The sequence below is a fragment of the Seriola aureovittata genome, chromosome 9 (assembly GCF_021018895.1).
Source record: "Seriola aureovittata isolate HTS-2021-v1 ecotype China chromosome 9, ASM2101889v1, whole genome shotgun sequence".
NCBI classification, from domain to species: Eukaryota; Metazoa; Chordata; class Actinopteri; order Carangiformes; family Carangidae; genus Seriola; species Seriola aureovittata.
The window spans coordinates 24,814,174-24,833,967 of NC_079372.1; the positions used below are offsets into that span (position 1 = coordinate 24,814,174).

At 39.4% G+C, this 19,794-nt stretch overlaps 1 protein-coding gene across 3 annotated transcripts in view; it reads left to right on the top strand.

Moving 5' to 3' along the window:
• The window catches only part of LOC130175453 (PDZ domain-containing protein 4-like), a 50,609-nt gene extending 43,888 nt beyond the window's left edge, over positions 1–6,721 (top strand). For all 3 annotated transcript variants that reach the window (XM_056385938.1, XM_056385941.1, XM_056385940.1), the window contains exons 12-18: positions 150–588; positions 996–1,410; positions 1,510–1,580; positions 2,281–2,627; positions 3,144–3,284; positions 3,390–3,502; positions 4,392–6,721. In XM_056385938.1, the coding sequence (XP_056241913.1) occupies positions 150–588; positions 996–1,410; positions 1,510–1,580; positions 2,281–2,627; positions 3,144–3,284; positions 3,390–3,502; positions 4,392–4,626 (1,761 nt within the window). In that variant the 3' untranslated portion in view covers positions 4,627–6,721. The remainder of the gene's footprint in view (positions 1–149; positions 589–995; positions 1,411–1,509; positions 1,581–2,280; positions 2,628–3,143; positions 3,285–3,389; positions 3,503–4,391) is intronic.
• Positions 6,722–19,794: the final 13,073 nt, after the last annotated feature.

Below are 19,794 nucleotides of genomic sequence, written 5' to 3' on the forward strand. Positions count from 1 at the left end.
TACAACAACAAATTATTGCCCTGAGAGGAAAATCCAGCCATGACACAAAAATAAAATCTAGATTAAAATTATTATGATTAGTGGAAGCTATGAAACACTTGTGTGGCCTGTTGTTGGTTTCTGGCTGCTAACTGACCTTTGACCCGCAGCACTACCACCACCATCACCACCAGCCGCCTCTGACGATGATGATGATGATGCCGGGCCTGACCGAGGAGGAGTGCCAGCGGTACCAGGAGCTGCTGGAGATAAAATGCCAGTACGAGAGACGCAACGAAAAACAGCAAAGAGAGGCGGCGAAAAACAACGCTGAAGCAGAAATGAAAGAGCAAGAGGAAAGAGAAGAGGCAGAAAAGGAAGGACAAGAGGAAGCCTCTTCTTTGGTGGTGGATGTGAACTGCAATGAGACTTTCAGTGAGCACGAGTTGGCGCTCATTGATGAGGAGTTACGCCACCTGGAGTTTAAGTGTCGCAACATCCTCCGTGCCCAGAAGATGCAGCAGCTCAGAGAGAGGTGCCTCAAAGCCTGGATGATGGAGGAGGAGACGGTGGCTGCCGGAACAGGGCGACCGGGCCCTTTGGAAGCAGGTAACCATGACAACCACTGAGGAATGTGTGACAGAAAGAAAGCCTGATATTTTGTGTATATTAGTATCCATGGACATCTGAATTACAACCTGACAGGAGCATTTTAAGAAGATGAATAGAGAAATTCCACACTATTCAACACTATTCATAACTGAGAGGAATAGTTCAAGTTGTGCTTTTGTGTCAAGCAGCGGAAACTTTAGCCTCGACTTAAGAACCTTAAGTTTTTACTACTAGAAGTGCTGGTAGGTGGGTTTTGTAACCCATGAACAAATGTCACCCCCCCGATAAGGTGAAGGTAAAGCCAGGAGTGAAATGTGGATCCTAGGCAGTGTGCAGGTGGTAAACTTTTTTAATCTTAAAAATAAAAAAGCTAATTAAAAACAATACAAAATCCTTTGTTGTAGGTATGGATAATGATAACGATGACAACGACGACCCTCACCATCACGAGTTGTCGGCCATCAATGAGCTCCCGGAGCGGGAGCGCTCAGACGACAAAGACAGCACCAGCGCCTACAACACTGGCGGGGAGAGCTGTCGGAGCACGCCATTGGTCAGCACTGAGCAGATCCCGCCTCTCCATGAAGAGGAAGATGAAGGAGGCAGGCAACTGATGTCTCCGCCTCCTCTCCTCCCCCTCGGTTACCTCCCCCCTTTGAACTCCCCTCTTACCCCGCGGCGTCACAGACGGGACAGAGAGAGACGTCACTCAAACCTCAGCTGCTCTTTCTCCCCTAGCACTTACAGGAAGAATGAAACGGCCAATGGCAACGTGGCAAACGGCTCGAGCTCCACCCCCTCTACACCCTCCAAGTTCAGGTCTTTTTACTTCTGTTAACACATAGTTAAAACTGAATGTATGTTTTTTTGTTACATTTAAATGACTGGATATCTTACTGTGTTTGTTGCCATCATCAGGTCTCTGACCAGAGAGGCGGGGTCGTCTTCAAGAAGGGGTGTGGCCGATGGAGGGCGGGGCTCAAGAGCAGGTACGAGTACCCAGTTATCTGCAAAACTACCTTCATACCTTCAGAAATGTGAGATACAGTAATTTTTGTCATCAAGCTTTTCAAATATACCACCAGAGTCTGTTGGAGGCCTAGGCTAAAAATTGCCTAGTGGCCCATCCAATCAGTGTTCATCATCATTGTGTAATAAATTATCTGACACAGACGGAAAAATGGGCAAAATCTACTGTAAACATTTTTATTATATTCAAAATGTTGAAAAAAAGAAAAGAAAAGAAAAGAAAAATGTTGTAATATTCAGATTTTGCCCTCACAACCTGGAGCCCCAAGCGGTTGCCTGCCTTGCCTGTTCACAATCTGCGCCTCTGACTACCACTGGGTTCTCCAGTGTCAGTATAACACCAGAGACAGAGTTGCCTTGGTGGCTACTACATGCCCTGCCTTTTGTAGCAACAATGCTAGCACTCAGCAGACAGTAGCCCAGTGACAGTTGGTGCCAGTAACGCACCAATAAACACAGCAATGTGCCAACAAAAGAGGTGTGGAAGAACCTAGACTTTCAAAATGTTTGAAATATTTTATGAGGAAGAAAATGCAATAACCCAGAGGTTACACAAAGTGTTTGTTAGCAACAGAACTCCAAAATAGTTCCTAGTTAACTGTGATTTTCATGTAATATTTCCTATTTTTTGACTGTATACTTTATTCATTACCATTGCAGGTGGAGCCACCAACAGGCCCGGAGGCGGAAGTGCAGAGTCCAGTCCCTATTTCACCAGACGACACCACGGCCACAATAAACCATTAGAGCGCTACCAGAGCTGTATGACCCTGCCCTCTGAGGGCCTGGTGGACCCTCTGGACCGAGTGAGAGACAGAGCGAGGGCCGAGGGCGAGGAGAGAGGGATGGGCACGGGCAGCAGCGGCCCAGCCAGCCCCAGGAGTGTGAACAGCGCCCCCTGCGGTCTGGAGGACCATCACGTGGGTGCTTCACGGTTAGGACTGGCATTACCGCTTGGGTTGACACACTCGTCACCGTCTGCCTCACCACAGCGCATGGAGTGGAAGGTAAATACTGTGATCAACATGAAAGGTAATCTGCAGTCTTCCTGTTTGCGATATTGTGATACAAACACATATAGATGTTTTATCACTGAAAATGTTTGAAACCCACTAAACAAAATAGTCATAATCTGTCAGTGTGTTACTCATGGATTGAATTATAGTGAAAATAAATTATTCCCCTTTTTGCTGGGGACCCCCATGAACCCTCTCTAGAACCCCTGGGGGTCCCCCGACCCCACTTTGGGAACCACTGGTATAAAGGACCCCCTTCAACTGTGTCTAAGGAACTCAGATTCATGGAGTTATAGAACCAAAGCCATTTCCTAAACACAGCTTCAAGCCTTGAGGGCAAAAAGAAATCCAGAAATCTGACGGCAAGAGTCACCTCAACAACAAAGACTTCATGAAGCTAAATTAAGCCCTGTGGGCTTAAAGGAAACACAATGACCTGCCTCTGCCTGCTTTTAGTATGACTTTGGACAAGACGAGAGGCTATGAATTCGTTCTCTTTGTGTCCAGGTAAAGATTCGGAGTGATGGCACCCGCTATGTGGCCAAGCGGCCGGTCAGGGATCGTCTGCTGAAAGCCAGAGCCATGAAGATCAGGGAGGAACGCAGCGGCATGACGACCGACGACGACGCTGCCAGTGAGATGAAACAGGTAGAGTCTGCACAGAAATCAAGACGGCATTAATAACCAGCAAAGTGTCTCTCATTCAGTGTGACAAACTGCTCATTAAACCACATACAACTGTCCTTCAAACAGGGCCGATACTGGAGCAAAGAGGAGAGGAAGCAGCAGCTGCTGAGAGCCAGAGAGTACAGACGAAGAAGAGAATTCATGATGCAGAGCCGCCTGGACTACCTCAGAGGAGACAGGTACAGAAAGTCCAGGTTTATCCAAAGATTTCAACAGAAATAAGAAGACTGAGGGTAACGCCTAAATAGTGGTTAATTTCTCCAAACAGTATGGATTTTGTGCAGTGACAACATCAAATATACGTATGTTAATTTAAACAATTTAATGTGAGGTAGTTGATGTTATCAAGACATGTATGAGTATTTTATTTGCTTTTAAGGTTGCTCTTTAAGGTTTGTCTCAGAGTTTACCCATGTCTGTGTTCAACAGCACATCACAAGATTAAGATAAGATCAATGTCAACAACAAAATCCTCTTACCTCCTGCTGCTGATGAGATGCCATTCAGTGTGAAAATCCATAAAACATGACACAGACAAACTCCTGTTGTTAGTCCGAACTGATAATCCATCAGTCAAACAGTCATTTCAGCTTCATTTATGGAAATCCCACATTCTGAATCTTTTTTTTGTCAGTTTGTGTTTGTCAAACTAAGGTTGTTCCAGTGTCGAACCTGAGATCGAAACACTGAACCATTACAGAGAGTTAATCAGCATGATTACCATCAGCTGTGAGCTCAGGAAAACCTGTGAGTGTAGGGCTAAAAGGGCCAGTCCTCAAAATGAGGAATGACACATAGCAATCTACCTTTATACAATATTATTCATGAACCATAGAATTAAAACACTTGCTAATGAGTGAGGTTTTGCAGTTGATCATATTACAGAGACGATGTCAGAGCTATATCTTAATGCAGGTTTAAGTTGTGCTCACAATATATTATCTTGTGTGCACAACACAAGGACTTTTTGACAGTTGCTACGTAAAACGTGTAAAACCACTACAGATTTTCTCTGTTAAAATACAGATTGTGATCTAACTCAGTCTTACCTTTTGGTTTTATTTCCAGGGACCCTTCATCGTCAGCAGGGAGCGCTGAAGACCACTGTTCCTCCCAGCTTCCCCCCAGACAGGACTCCCCCAGCAACAACATCTTGTTACTGAGCCAGAAGAAGATCATGAAGAAGAGGAACCGGCGAATCCTTGACAACTGGATCACCATCCAGGAGCTGCTGGCTCATGGATCAAGATCTCCAGATGGAAAGAAAATATACAATCCTCTTCTTTCTGTGACCACGGTGTGATCTGAGCACAGAGATGAGGAAAAGAGGAGGGAAGAGGGAAGAAACTGACAATAGGATAGAAAGACTTTGGAGAATAAGGCGAAATGATGGAAGAAAAGAAAAATTTTAAACTTTAAGATCTGATTAAAACTGTTCCCTGAACTGTCTTTTATAGCAAGTGGAACAACAAAGGGGAGAAAGAGAAAGATATAAAGAAGTAAATCAAATGAGAGGATGGAGTATAAGCAAAAGTGAAATGAGTTCTGAAAAGGCAGCGATGAGTTAATACTGAACAAGTGGCAACAGCCTCTAAAAGATCTGGATTGACCCTTTAGTCTAGATTTTTTTTTATTCACAGAAAAACTGTGACTTGAAAAGTCGAGTAACTTTTTACAACTTTTCAGGTTAGAAAATAAGAAAGTAAAGCTTAACCCTACAGCTGGACCTGGACTGGATCCTGATCAGGACATGGGTCTCAGAACCAAACATCTTTCATATAAGGACGACACTTGATATGAACCAGGTTGTTCAATCTCTCTCCTCTATGACGTCCCTTCAAACTTCAAGTAAAGACATATTTAAGGAGGGAGACAGTTTGTTCTGCTTCTCAGCCCCATTCATGAAAGTGCTCCATGGTTTGACAGGACTTGGACAGGTTTGATCTCCCAGAGAGTTCAGACACAAAAACATTGCAAACCCAAGTCAAAGGAAGACACACATTCACTTGGGGTGAAGGAGTTAAATGTTTCAGCTTGAGCAAACATGTTTATCCCAGGAGGGAGACAAAAGAACTCTGAGCTGAAGACAGACAGGTAGACTCAGACCACACACACGGCTGGTTGCTAACTAGTTTACAGCTAACATACAAAGTGCTGATGCCCCTTCAGTGGTAAAGAAACTTTGAACAAAGGCAATGAACTGCCAACCGACTCATGGCTGCCTCCTCTGGTTCAAGTTCAGTTTAACTGCGTCGAGTACAAACGCTCAGAGGGACTCGTAGATGTGATGACAACCTTTGAGAGAAGAACTTTTCAATGTCACTTTGTTATAATATAAAAAGTGTTTCAGAAGATTCAGACTTTTGCTTCATGTCTGAGAATCTCACCAACATTTTTTCTCAGAGGACGATAAATGTACATAGATTTATGGTGTTGACACATATTGAAAAAATAATCATAAAGTATTATTGATACACACAGCTGAAGACCAAGATTCAGTATTCAACCACTATGTACATTAAAGGAAGAATTCCACCTTTTATATATGACAGTCAGATCTCATTGATCTGTGACATTCACTGTTTAATTTGACTGACCTGCCTTTAAATTTACAGGTGCATCATTGTAAATCTCTTTCCCAGAATGCCTTTTGAGGCTGAGGGGAAAGGAGACTGGTCAATGATTGTATATGAAGATGAATGACATGACAGCTCTCCAAAAGTGAAGGCGAGACATCTTGATCGCCCCTGGTGACTGGCTGCTGTAGAGCTCATAAACCCCGCCCCCCCCTCCATATTAGCAGATGGGACATTGACTGAACTGAAAACATCAAAGTACACATCAAATACATTTTTCCCAAAAATTATTTCTCACATTTTAGATTGTTCTTATAATGCTGATGTTTTTTGTAACCTACATGTACGGCCTCATCCCCGGATCACTACTGTGCTCCAAATGACGTCATCAGCGCAGAATGGCAGCACTCATACCCAGAATGTTTTGGCTTAATTTTTGTACGGTGGGAGGAAGAGGAGACGTGTCGTCCATCTTTATATACAGTCACTGGGTCTGGTATGATTGTTTCGTTTTTTTACATGGCTAATATTATGTCCATTAAATTGTGCTGCTTATGGGTTTTTTTTCCTTTGACAGCAGGATGGTTCACAGCGTGGTTGGAGCTTCAGGCTGTGTCTGTGACCATGATGTGTAAAATGAAATATTCATACTGAGTCTAATGAAATGCATGAATTAAGTATTGAACGTTGTGGATTATTGGACATAATTCTTGAATCTAAAGTGATGTAGTGTACAAAGCCTTGTGCAGACATTTTCAGTAGTGAAAGATGTGAAAGTGCAGAAAATTCTGAGTTAATTAAATTAAATGAAGTGAAATGAGATGTATGAAGTGCTGCCTGCTCTTTTCTGTGAGTCACACATAGTGGACGGAGTTTCCTCAGTGTCATATTCAATATTGTCATATTGCTACATATTGTCATATTCAATTGAAACATGGCTGTGCCCAAAATCTTTAAGCACATAAACTGTGCCATATTAACCACAGCTAACAAATACAGACATGCTATGACTTCTGTATTGTATTTTTTGTATTTTCTTCGAGTTTGTGGTCATGCTTTGACATGTTAAAAACTGATGCTGTTCGATCGCTAAATTGCAAAAACTGAATTTGAATTGTGAGAGTCGAATGTGTAAGTTGAGGATCAAACACAGTTTCGGAGCAAATGAAATCAGTTTCATAATATTCTACATTCAGTCTCAAGTTTATTGGAAGTCAACTCATAAATTCAAATTATTATTATATTATAAATATGACTTGATTCAAATTCATTTTTTAATGCAGTTATTCAAGCTGAGCAATTCATATTATATATATACAATTCAATACTGCAACACCAGTGAAACAGGAGGCCTCGTCAACGGCTCCCAGCACATTACTATATAAATTCTGCCACCTGCTGGTTGTCTCCTGGAATAGGTCAAGCCTGTTGCAATAAATCTCGGTGTTTTGTTTGGTAGTAATTTAAATTGAGCAGCGTAACACAAAGCTGGTCCAATCACGATTTTGCACCAATGTTAGCAAGTGTAAGCAGGTTTTTTTGACCAGTGTAAAAGGGGCTACACACACACACACACACACACACACACACACACACACACACACATACACTCACAAGGTGAAAACAATTCCAGCCAGCCCTGTTGAGGCTGGTAATAAAGACTGATGAAGAGGGGTGGAGAGTAGAGCTGTGTGTGTTGTGTTTAGAGGAGGGACTCCATCATTTAGAGAAGTGAGAAGATCTTTATTTACCAGTGAAGACAGAAGAGAGGCCAGATTAAACTGAGCCTCAACATGAAAGTCTATTACACTTTGATCTGCTGCTGCTTCCTCTGTGAGTACATCCATCATTTTGTCACTTTCTTGTCATTACATCATTGAAAAGTTGTTATGAATTGATTCATATGAAATTTAATAATTTTTCCATAAAATACAAACCAATGATTCTTGTTAACACATTAAACAAATACTGTATAAAGCTCCATTCTTACTGAATGTAGACAAGTTCAGTCAGTTGTTTGTTCTGATTAATGGAAAATGAGTGAAACCAGATGATCTTGAAAGTTCTTGAGCTGTAGTGGGTAGAGGCTAAAGTCTTATTTTCAGCATTTTAAAATCTAAAAACGACGGTGTCAATGAGAGCTCAATGCACTGCATCTTAAGAAAACACATGCAAGTCACAACACAACCAAATACGTAAAAATGTAGTTTTACATCTCCTCTCTCGTTTCTTTCTGGAGCTCTAGTAACAACAGCTTGACTGTTTTCTGAGTGATCCAATAAAAAAATATAACAGATTTCAGGTAATTACTCAGAGAAACCAAATCCTGCAAGGTTGGATGCTGGGTCCAGGTGTGTGGGGCTTGGGGCATAGCAGAGAACAGTAACTGATTTATCTACATATTAGACCTGTAAAAATCAACCAGTCAGGAACAAATCTTTTCCTGTACAGTAAAGATCAGTGAAAGAACCCTCTGTGAATAGAAGCTGGTGAAACAAAAGCTTTCATATTGGATGGGACTTTGGCTCTTTTTAATGTTTATAATAGGATGGACCTGCGTTATTGCTGTACCAAAATAATGTGGAAGGAATATGACGAAACATTTCAGTCAAAGTTATACTCATTATTTCTACAGAAAAACTCTGCAGTGAGAATAAAAGATGATGGATAAATGAGAGACAAAGAAAAATAAAAATCAAACAGTAACATTCACCTACTAGGCAGGTTTGTGATCCTCAGTCACAGATTGGTTGAACTGGGCATCCCCCAGTGTGACAGGAATCTTTAAGTACAGATAATAACTACTGATTGTTCATCTGTTCAACAGCACTGCAGGATGGAAACACTGGTCTCGTCAATGCACAGATCCCTATGTATTTTGGTGCTGAAGGAGGACAAGTCACAGTTAACTGCGCTTTTATTCTTCCTGCAGAAACGAAGTACTTCTGTAAGAACGAATGTGGAAGTGATGATATTCTCATTGAAACATCAAGAGACACAGCTTATATTGGCAGATACAGCCTCCACTATACAATATATTACCCTTCAATACTGTACTTGACCATCACGCAGCTGCACAAGTCTGACTCGGGGCACTACAGTTGTGGCATAAACAGCTCTTCAGTGAAAAATATATCCAGGAAGTTTGATATCATGGTCATAGAAGGTGAGTTTCTTCTGAAAGTCATACAAAACATTCTTCATTGTTCACTGACAGCTGTCTTCTGATATTTAGAGAATGAATCATTGATGGTGAATCGTTTTGTCTCAGATTCTATTGGTTTGCATGCAAAAATATTTGGGAACAAAGTAGTTTCCTGTTTAAGCTTCATATTAAACTCTTCTTGTTTTCTCAGAAAACCACTTAAATTTAAACCCAATTTCTACCTGTATTGTAATTAAAGCTGCAAAGCTCCAGGTGTTACTGGAGCATGCAAGAGTTTGCCATGGTTACCCAGTGTTTAAGATGGCAACACCGAAGGAGTCATTAGTGGAGACAAAAGTGTTTTCAGGGTCAGACTCCGACACGCCGGTCGATTTACAGTACAAGCTGTGGAGTAATTATTCACAACCCCCCAACTTTGATGTGCACATAATCACAGAGGTTTTTGTTGTCATTTTGCAATTGTGTAATTGTGGCTTGACAGTGCAGAACACCACTCCTGATAAGAAAAGATTGCCACATCTGTTGCTATCACCAAAGTACCAAACCGGGGTGGTCAAGGAAATAACCTGCCGACAGGAAAAGAGAGCCCTTCATGTCAAACTACTCCTTCCTGCTCTCACGTTTGGCAGCTATACTCCTTCCTCTAACAACACTACTGACTCGCCTAAACTGGCTGACTTCTGAAAGCCGAACTGGGCCAAAGTCATCTTTTTGCTCTTTGGTAACATTCTTGTGAATGAAACAGAGCGCAACAGGAAAGCTTATACAACAATGTAAAGGTTGCACACCTCATGAACAGGTGGAATTCATGAGGCTGAAACGAGCGATTTACAACAAGTTTGTCCAGTTAAGGGAGTGCGGTGACTTGACCTGTAAAACCCCTACAAGCCTCGAGACTCCTACCACCTATGCAGCTCACTAGGATTAGTGCAGACAGCAGTTGACAAAGTTCATACACTACTTTGATGTTAAATTTCTACATACTTATGCACCGGATATTCGTAATTATTATCTCCATCGCATAAATAAACATCAAAATACATGCTATCTTACAAGACATGCAATCTTTACGTATCTTTCATGTATTATGTATGTTTTCATTTGTCTACAGAGCAGCTAGCCTGTTATTAAGATGACTTCTTCTACAGCACTTTAATGAGTCGGGCTGCAATGCATGATGGTCTAGCTTGACCGATGTAATGTACATCTTTTGTACACTACATTTTGATGTTCCTCGTGACAATTTTGTGGTGCACTATATAGTGGGAAAAATTTACAGTTGAAAATTCAAACAGCACTACCAAGTGGCTGCTTTATTATATAGTGGACTATAGGGATTCCCCGATTGATCGGCCGCCTATTACTTATACTTATAAATTTCACCTCCATTTGCTTCAATACCAAACTGAACTTTCCAACAATCTTCAACAGCACTCCCGGTGACCTGCACCCCACCACGGATCACCCAACTGCCTGGACAGACTGAGACGAAGGACGCTGCACATTGTGGTACATGGTACTTTTGAAACCTTTAACCTCAGTGTTTCTCTAAATGGGGAAGAAGAGTGTCACGGATAATTGAACAACACTGAGGATTATACTGCCACCTGTAATAAATGTTTTACCTTCCTCCCCCTTTTTCAGATTGATATTTGAAGGGATTTAAAAACTACAGTACCCATGAGTCGAAGTGCCATTTGCGTAGAGAAGATGCCAGCATAAACAATGACATTACTGTTTACTGTATATGAATGTGTACACATTAGTGAAACTCAGTAGATGCTCATTTACATTAGAAGATGGACACAAAAACCTGCGTCATGTTGTGGCTGTGCTACAGCTGAACCCCATTCAAATGTTGCCAGTATTACAGGGGCTGGTGGGGAATAGAATATTCACTGCATTCCTCTGTAATTTATCATAGTTATGAATTGTATTTTAACCATCCAGATATTAGGTGATGGTGTTTGTAATGGACATGGACACTTCACAGGACAAATCTAAAACACAAAGGATTGAAAAGAGTTAAAGGGGAGGAATATACTACACAAGGTCAATAAGAGTCAAGAATCATCCTCAGTCTCAGAGTCATAACTCTGTGTCAAATCTTAACACGTATTGATTTTGTTCAGTGTGACTTGCACTTTCTGGGGATATTATTATCTCCTCTGTCCATCCAGAATAAACTTCCGTAAATCAACATCATAAGAAAAAGGCACTTCAGAACGTCCCGAGAATCAACAGTTTTTCACATTTTCTTCAGTACCAAAGTGCATTATGAGTGCACTGCAAACAAAATACTGACAAATATAGGCTAAAATTACTAGGTTCAAAAGAGAATACCAGTGCTGTCCTGTAGCTGACGTTACAAAAGCCCATTTGATGATTATTGATCTCATAGTGGCTGCAAAATAGGCCTATATGCTGGTGTTAGTGTTGTGCCTGTCTATCAGTGTCAGGTACGTGAAGCTTCACATTAGCTTTGGTTGAGCTTTAGCATGCATGTACCGGATATACAATTAAATCATTATTTCATAAATGTTTAATTGTCTGAGAAGAGAACAGTATACAGTAGGTGGAGTGCAGGAGAGAACCAGGTTTAACCAGCTGATGCTGAGCAGACCAGACTGTATGTATATCCTGACCAGGAGCCCCTTTCACAAAAGCAATTTCCAAGCACTTATTAAACACAAATGATGGCAGCAGTATCCTGTTTAACAAATGCTGCTTATCATGGATTGCAAAAATGGTCTTTGTTTTGGTGAAACATGTCGAAATGAATGCAAGAGAAAATTATATATTGTTGCAGATCGAAGCTTGTGTGTTGAAATCAGGTGAAGCAGGCACCAGATGTTGGCTGTGATATGTGATGTTACGTTGTTTGCCAACTCCAAAATAGCGAAGTACACAACTTCTTTACTTGTGTCACATAGACACAGTGTAGATCCATGTTCCAACATGGTACCGCTGCTCACCAGGCTCTCACACCAAGAAAGGTGTTCAGGCTTTCTTGTGTTTGGGCGCCCATAGAAACAGACATAAATGAATTCACCACTTTTAGCCATTTAATTTCCAAAGGACCCAAAGCCTTGAATTGTGATAGCAGGAAGAGTACAAGTGAAATCTTTGACCTGCGATTTCAGCTGTATATGTCAAGGCATCTCTGTTTTTTCTGTCAAAAGTACGGTGCCCCTGAGAGCTCAATGCACTGCAACCTATGAAAACACATGCAAATAGACAAAACACAAACAACTTTCGCGTGTTTGCAGCGCGTTTGCATATTTGGTTGTGTTGTGATTATTTGCAGCGCATGTGTTGTCAAATTGATGAAGATATTTTTCTGAATTAATTTGTGTTTTGTCTATTTGCGTGTCCTCCAGTCAACTGTGATCAAGAAACTCAGCCTCTTCACAAATGACACAATATGTTAGCGTACTACACAAATACGTTAAAGCTTGCAATTGAACTCTTGAATGTAATTTGACAGGAAGGCTTAAACATGGATGATCATGATGTCGCTTACCTCTCTTGTTTAGTACAACAGTAAAAGGGGGGGGGGGTAAAGGCAGGAGACCCCCTTTTATAGCGGGGAGCTCACAGAAGCTAACGTAGCCTCAAACGTTCCACATATTAACATGTCAGGCTATTACTATTAACAAAGATTTTATGTAATTACAATACTACATATTACTGCGGCATAATTTACTGTTACACATATGTGTACTTAATTACATGGATGTATCTGTATTTATGTAACCTATAGTCTTTTGTGTTTTGTTATATTGTCCTTAAGGATTTGTTAAATAAAACTTGTTAAGGTGTTAATGTTAGTTTGACAGCACTGCATGAACAAGGTGTCAACGTGTGAGGCATCATTAAAACAAGCTTTTTCTTCTCTTCTACCTCACCCAGATGTGCTGCTGTATTTGGTCGTGATTCTTGTCATCCTTGTCGTCATCATTGTCGTCATCTTAGGGCTGGCTTTGATGATAATCTGCAAAGACAGAAACACCAAACCTGATGGTAAGACAACAGAAAAAATTTATAGTCACAAGAACAACTGAGCAACACTTCCTATTTCTTTTGATAACCACCTGAAATAACTTTCACAATGACCTCCGCCCTACAATGTGCTCACAGGACTTAGACCATTATAGAAACTTGAAACATTTTCAGCCATGCTAGGAGAGTGGCCGTGGGGATAGAAATGTTGGTTGGTCAGTCCACAACTTTGGTCCAGACTGAAATATCTCAACACCTCGTTTTACTGCTGTTCCTGTCTCCTGTTGCTTCAACCCAATTAGAGCGACCTTCCCTTATCAGCATGTTCACTAACTACTTATTCTAATAATAACAAAAGCATAATGAGTAAAATACTTTGTTCCACAGCAAGGAAGACCACAGGGCGCTCAAGCGGCACAAACATAGAGGTAACTTTCATTGCCTGTTTACCCTCTTTTATGAAGTCCACTACTGCACTATAAAAAACATAATGTGAAAAATGAGATGAGCAGTTTGCAGAATATGTTACATAAAATTATAATACAGGATTTCAAATGGCTCTCTTACTCTTACTCTACCAACTTACATAAACTTAATTTCCAGAGTGAACACTGTGTTCAAGGTGTGCTGTTATTCTTATATTTCTCAGAATGCCTCCTATGAGAACTATCCTCAAGTTCCCACACGTGAAGATCCCACCTACCAGAGCCTCAATCCAGCCACCAATGATCAGAATCAGATTTACATTACACTCACACACACACAACACACACAGGCTGTGTGAATTCGGAAGAGGTAAAACACAAGTGTAGGCGCCATGATTGGAGGACTGGATTTTGAGGGTTATATTTTGGGCGGTGCCATGGTTGGTTTAAGATCCTGTTCACCTGTGTGGGGAAGTAGAGAGAGGGTGAGCAGGTCGCTATATTTTTTTTGACTGCAACTTTCTTTTTTATTTGCTGTGGTTATTTTGTTTGTTGTTAAGTTTGCGTACAGTATAATGTGTTCATCTTTTGCTGATAAAGGTCATTTGTTTTGCATGTATTTTGGACTGAGAGCGAATCCTTTTAATTAGCGTGTCATACAAATGAAACCAGGCCCGACGTCAGCCTCTGTCTGTCTGTCACTCTGTCTTCCTGAAGTCGCTACAACAAGCACGTTAAAAAAACAGCAACATTTACATTGACATTTATCTCCAAATAATTTTATCATCAAAAATGTTATACTTATTATTTTACAGCAACATTTGTGAACTTTGTCATATGTACTTCAAAAAATGCGGTTTTAAACATTAATATTTAATCTAAATCTAAGTCTTAAATCAAAATTTAAATGTTGAATCTAACTACTACATCTAAATCTAACTTACGTGTTAAATCTAAATGTTAAAGGTTTAATCTAAATGTCAGTGAAACTAACTTGAGCCTGATTGACCGTGGATAGACCTCGATCGAGCTTTTATTTTGGTACTTCTGCTGATTGGCAGCGTGAATGTGCATATCAGCCGAATATTTAGTTTCACCAACATTTAGATTTCACATTTAACATTCAGATATCCAATATAAAGGCACTAACTCCACAAACACGGCTGGTCATGGTCAGTGAGTTGAATCCTGAGCTATGTGAATGTATGGAGGAGGGACTTCTATATAGGAGAAAAAGCTTAATATTTTAAAAAAAAAGTAACATCAAAAAGTTTAATACAAGTAAAAATAAAAAGCTGAACGTTTTGATATTTGAACGGTTTCTGCAGCACAAAGAATGTAGGACTAGTTAGTGAAAAAAAGGGGCACAAGAGAAAACAAAGAATAAAAGAAAGATTTGAAGAACAAAAGTGTGAATGCCAAGTCATTTTTCTCATCACTGATTAATTATTTCTTGATTAATAGTTGTCAAGTTTTCTAAACATATCCAACAAATACTGTAAATGTAGGCATTCAAAATCTTTTATTTTTTTAAGCAACTTGTGGAATCTAAATCATCTGAAGCCTGATTCTGTCTTCAGTCAAAAATGTTGATGTTCTGTCACTTGAATGCATTTTGTGTAGGACCATTTTGTTGTTTTTTAATTTACACGTTGCTTTTCTCCTCTGTATCTTTTATTGTTTTGTTTTTATCTTTATACAGCACTTTTTAACTTTGTTTTGAGAAGAGCTATATAAATAAAGTCATTATATTATTATTATTATTATCATTATTATTATCAATGGGCAATTTAGAGTCGCCAATTAACCTGCCCTGCTTATCTTTGCATTAACTATAGTGACATTACCAGCAGTTGCCACATATACCGTTGGCTAACAGGTGCAGTGGCTACATCTCTTCTTTCCTTATTGGAGGTTCAGACTGTGGAAATTACATTAGGTTCATTACACTGAACGTACTTGGTTATGTGGAAAAAACTGGCTGTTGCGTTTATTTAGGCAACAACAATGTAACAATTAATTCCAATGTTTATATTTATTTACTGACCAGCCCTCTTTATCCTGCTTCAATTTTACTCTGTTATTACCCAATATTTTACAGTAATTCTGGTTAATAATGATACTTGTCATTATACTGATTGTTTTACTTGACTGTTTCTTCTTGGAAATTTCTTCACTTTGTTACATAATTACTACATAATTAACTGCCTGTAAATTAAAGGATTACTAACCCAGCAAGCTGGACATATTACAGCATGCCCAGATAAGCCAGTATTGTAGAGGTACAATATTTCTTTTTACAGTCAAGAGCCTCAATAATGTCACACCACTTTAATAGCAGCTGTTATTGCGCTGTATTGTTTTTTAAAGCCTGGCTGATGTTATGATAAAAAACTATTTGTCTCTAAAAATTCTTCTTCGTTGTTCATTGGTTGTCTTTCATTGACAAACTGCTCAAGGACTTCCTGAATGTCCGTCCACCCAGTCCTCCTGCTGAGCTCTTTATACCACATCATCTGACTTCTTCCTTTGCTCCTGTCATAATTACTACGTCCACTAGAGGTTGCCTTACAATAAAAAATACTGTAGCTATGTTACAGGAGGACGGCCTCAAAATTTCCTTACATGTGTTAAAACTTTTTCCCCATTGTAAAAATGTTGTTGTATGTAGTGATTTTCACACAGTACTTATTTGTAAGACCATGAGTCTCAGGTTTATTGTGCATATTTATCTGTAGCTTTTCTTCTTAAGCATCAAAAAACAGTTGGTCCAGTTTTGTTGGAGGTTTCTCCCTGTTAAAAGGGTGTTTTTCCTCCCCACTGTCACCAAGTGCTTGCCCATTGTGGGAACAGTTGGCTTTCTCTCTATAATATTGTATATTGTATATAATATATATATAATACGTCTTGACCTTACCTTTGTCCCTTTACAAATAAAATTGAATTGAATTGAATTGAATTGAACTGGAAAAAAAACATCATACAAAGATCATTACATATTTATTGAAGCAAATCACACAACAAGGGAGCTGGATCAAAAAATTAATGTATTTCAGAATTATATTTTTTATTATATTATATTATAGAAAAATATCGACCAATGAAAAAAGGAAGAAGATGGAACCTTGCAACATATTATAAGATTCAAAATCAACATCTTGTTTTCTATGCATGTGAGTCTTCACATCTGGAGGCTGGAGCCCAGTTCTCATAGGTGACAGATGACTGAAAATAAAACAGGAATGATATCAAAACCTGTGATTCAGCAGTAGACCAGATATTTGTACTTCTCATGCAATTGTTAATAGCCTATGTTAGTGGCAGCAACTCAAATGGCTAAAAGGTAATCATTTTATTCAAATAACATCTTTATAATCAAGAAGTACAATGAGCATTCCAGAGGAAGGAGAATCACATGTCAAAAGATAAATCGTATCATAAGAACATTAAAGTGGATCAAAACAATGAATTGTGCTGAAATACTGGTATGACCAGTTACACATATCAAACAGAGGGAATAAGAAACAAAGACTTGTCTCTAATACAAGCCTGCACTAAATAAAGGCCTGTTACCTCCTGAAGTAAATGAAATCCCAAGTCACTATTTGAGGAAAAACAGTCATGTTTTGTTTTTTTGTTATAGTTTTACAGATATGTTATGCCTTATTTGATAACGACAGTTGAGACAGGAAATGGAGGGAAAGAGAGCAGGGGTACGACATGCAGCAAAAGCTCTGGCTGCCTAGAAACTGGCAACTCGCTACTCATGGCATTTACATCCATGTGGTATGTGCCCTAACCATCTAGCATCGGGTCACCCCATGATTATTAATCTTGATATTATTTTACTAAATAAGGTCCATTACTCATCATACAGCAATGTTTGAACCCCATGAGAAACAAAACAAGTTTAAGTCACCTCCACATTTATGACTGCAGAAGAACATTGCGCTACCTTTCACAGCATCTTTGCATGGATATGTGACGTTTTCTCCGGCAGTATGTGTACGGATAAAACCAGAGTTTTTATCCAACAGTGCTGTAGAAAAAATGAACAGTCGATAGTTACAATCTGTTCTTCCTGTAAGATGCTGCACACATATCTGCAGTTACACTGGAAGTTGCTCAGTTCAACCACTTTCTTTGACTTGTAATGCACCAATTTGATCATAATCATAATAATACATAAAACATAATAAATGAATCACATTTCTCCCAATGTTTCTTTGCATTGGCAAATATTACTGTAACTATAAACTTATTCTACTACTTATTATATACTATCTTATTCTACTCTATTCTTACAGTGCATCAGACAAGATCAATACCAGGGTATCTTCTAACAGCAATACTGCAAACTGAAGGTTAACTCTTCTGTTCCACTCAAGACGTTTTTTTTAAACTTCTTTTAATTTGCTTCTTAAAGTCTCTTGCTAGTTTCAAATGCTGAGCATTCAGAAAGTCCTGAGACTCCTTCACTTTTTTCACATTATGTTGCAGCCTTACTAAATGTCATACTAAAACATTTGAATTAATTCTTCCCTCATCAATCTACACTCAATACCCCAAATGATGAAACAGAATTTTAGAATTTTTTGCAAATTCATTAAAAAAGTGAAAACTGATATATCGCATTGAAATATATTTAGACCCTTTACTCAATACTTAGTTGAAGAACCTTTGGCAGAGTCACAGCAAGCTTTGCATACCTGGATTTTGGGATTTTCTAAACTAAAAATATGGTATAATTTAACAAATAATGTTAATCAGTTAATCGACAGCTTTTTGATGCTGACATTTTTGTCCCCTAAATTTAAGTGTAATTTTTTTTAAGGAGGAAAAATGGCTAAAAATAGTATGTTAGTCTTTGTAAGTAGTATTTTCTCATTTAACATCATGGCAAGAGTACTTGATTTAATGGTTTTAAGATTTGGAAACACACTTTTGCACATTTTTGTGCCATATGCATCTCATCTAATGTTGCAGACCCAAATGGCACCTGCTTCACGGAATGACTCAGCTATTGTCTATATGGGGATATAGTGCTATAGCTTTATTGCAGATCAATTTCTGTAAGTGCATGTATGTGTGTATACATGTCTTGCTATGGTTGGGACAAATTTGTGTTTGAAACCATCAGTGTGAGGTTATTGTGGCCAGTCGTGACAGCTTCAAAAGGCTTTTTGAGGGACACCTGCAGTGACCGAGGTCAGTGTCGGGATAAGTCTCTAGACATGAATGAAACTGAAAGTGACGTCTTTTATTCAGATTGAAACATGAGGAATGAAGTACACACACTGAGCAGCAGGCACATTCAAAAGTTCTCCAGGAATGTTCAAGTACTTTTAATGTTATCCTCTACCGGCGCAATCTTCCGTAATTATGTCATCAGTTCTGCTCTTGTTCAACTTTCTGCATGATATAAAAATATGTTCACCTGGATTTTAAAGTGTGTTTTGTCTACGCTAATCAGCCTGCACAAACTTCATAACGGGATTGGTCGGAGGAGAGAGGAGGAGCCTCCAACTCCACAGCCGGCTTCTCCTATTGGTGCGGCAATGATCCTTCCAGTCGTCAACACAGCTGCGGCCGTTTAAGCATCAGAGGAAGAGAGTTTAAGAGCCGGGCCGCACATCATTAGTGGCAGCTGACATGATAGGCAGCTCACCTCTACCGCCTTTGTGAACATTTGTGTGTAATTTGTGATTTGGTTTTAGATGCTGGTAGTTATTGTTGGGGACTGGGCTAAGTTTAAAATTCTGATTGTTAACACCTGGTTTTATGTTGCTTCTCCTTTCCCCTGGCTGGATCATAACCTAAAGACTGGGAAGACGTTGTGCCATGACTACTTTTATATGCGGACGCTGTGAACTGAAACCTGGCTCTGTGAGCGGTCAGTAAGTGAAATACTTCGTAAGTAAAATCTCCTGGGCTGTTTTATCTTCTTTTCTTGCAGAAATCAACTGCCTGATACAGGATGCGAGTCCCACGGTGTCGGAGGTTTTCCTTTCTCAGCAAAGTGGTTCTACAAAGGGTTTATATCTCGATGCTTCATGTGAACAGTGCCACATCTACTGGCCTGAATGCAAAATGAGTAAAATACAAATGTTTGTACATCACAAATTGAATGTAAGTATAAGGTAAAGCATGATTGTATTTTATATTCCAAGCATAGATTTATATACTGTCAAAGCAAATCAAAATGTTTTGTATGCATCAAATGTGTCGATCAGTCAAATTAAGCTCAATGTCTTTTGTTTTAATTTAAGTGTCAAAACTGAGTTAGTTTGCAATGTGGGCAA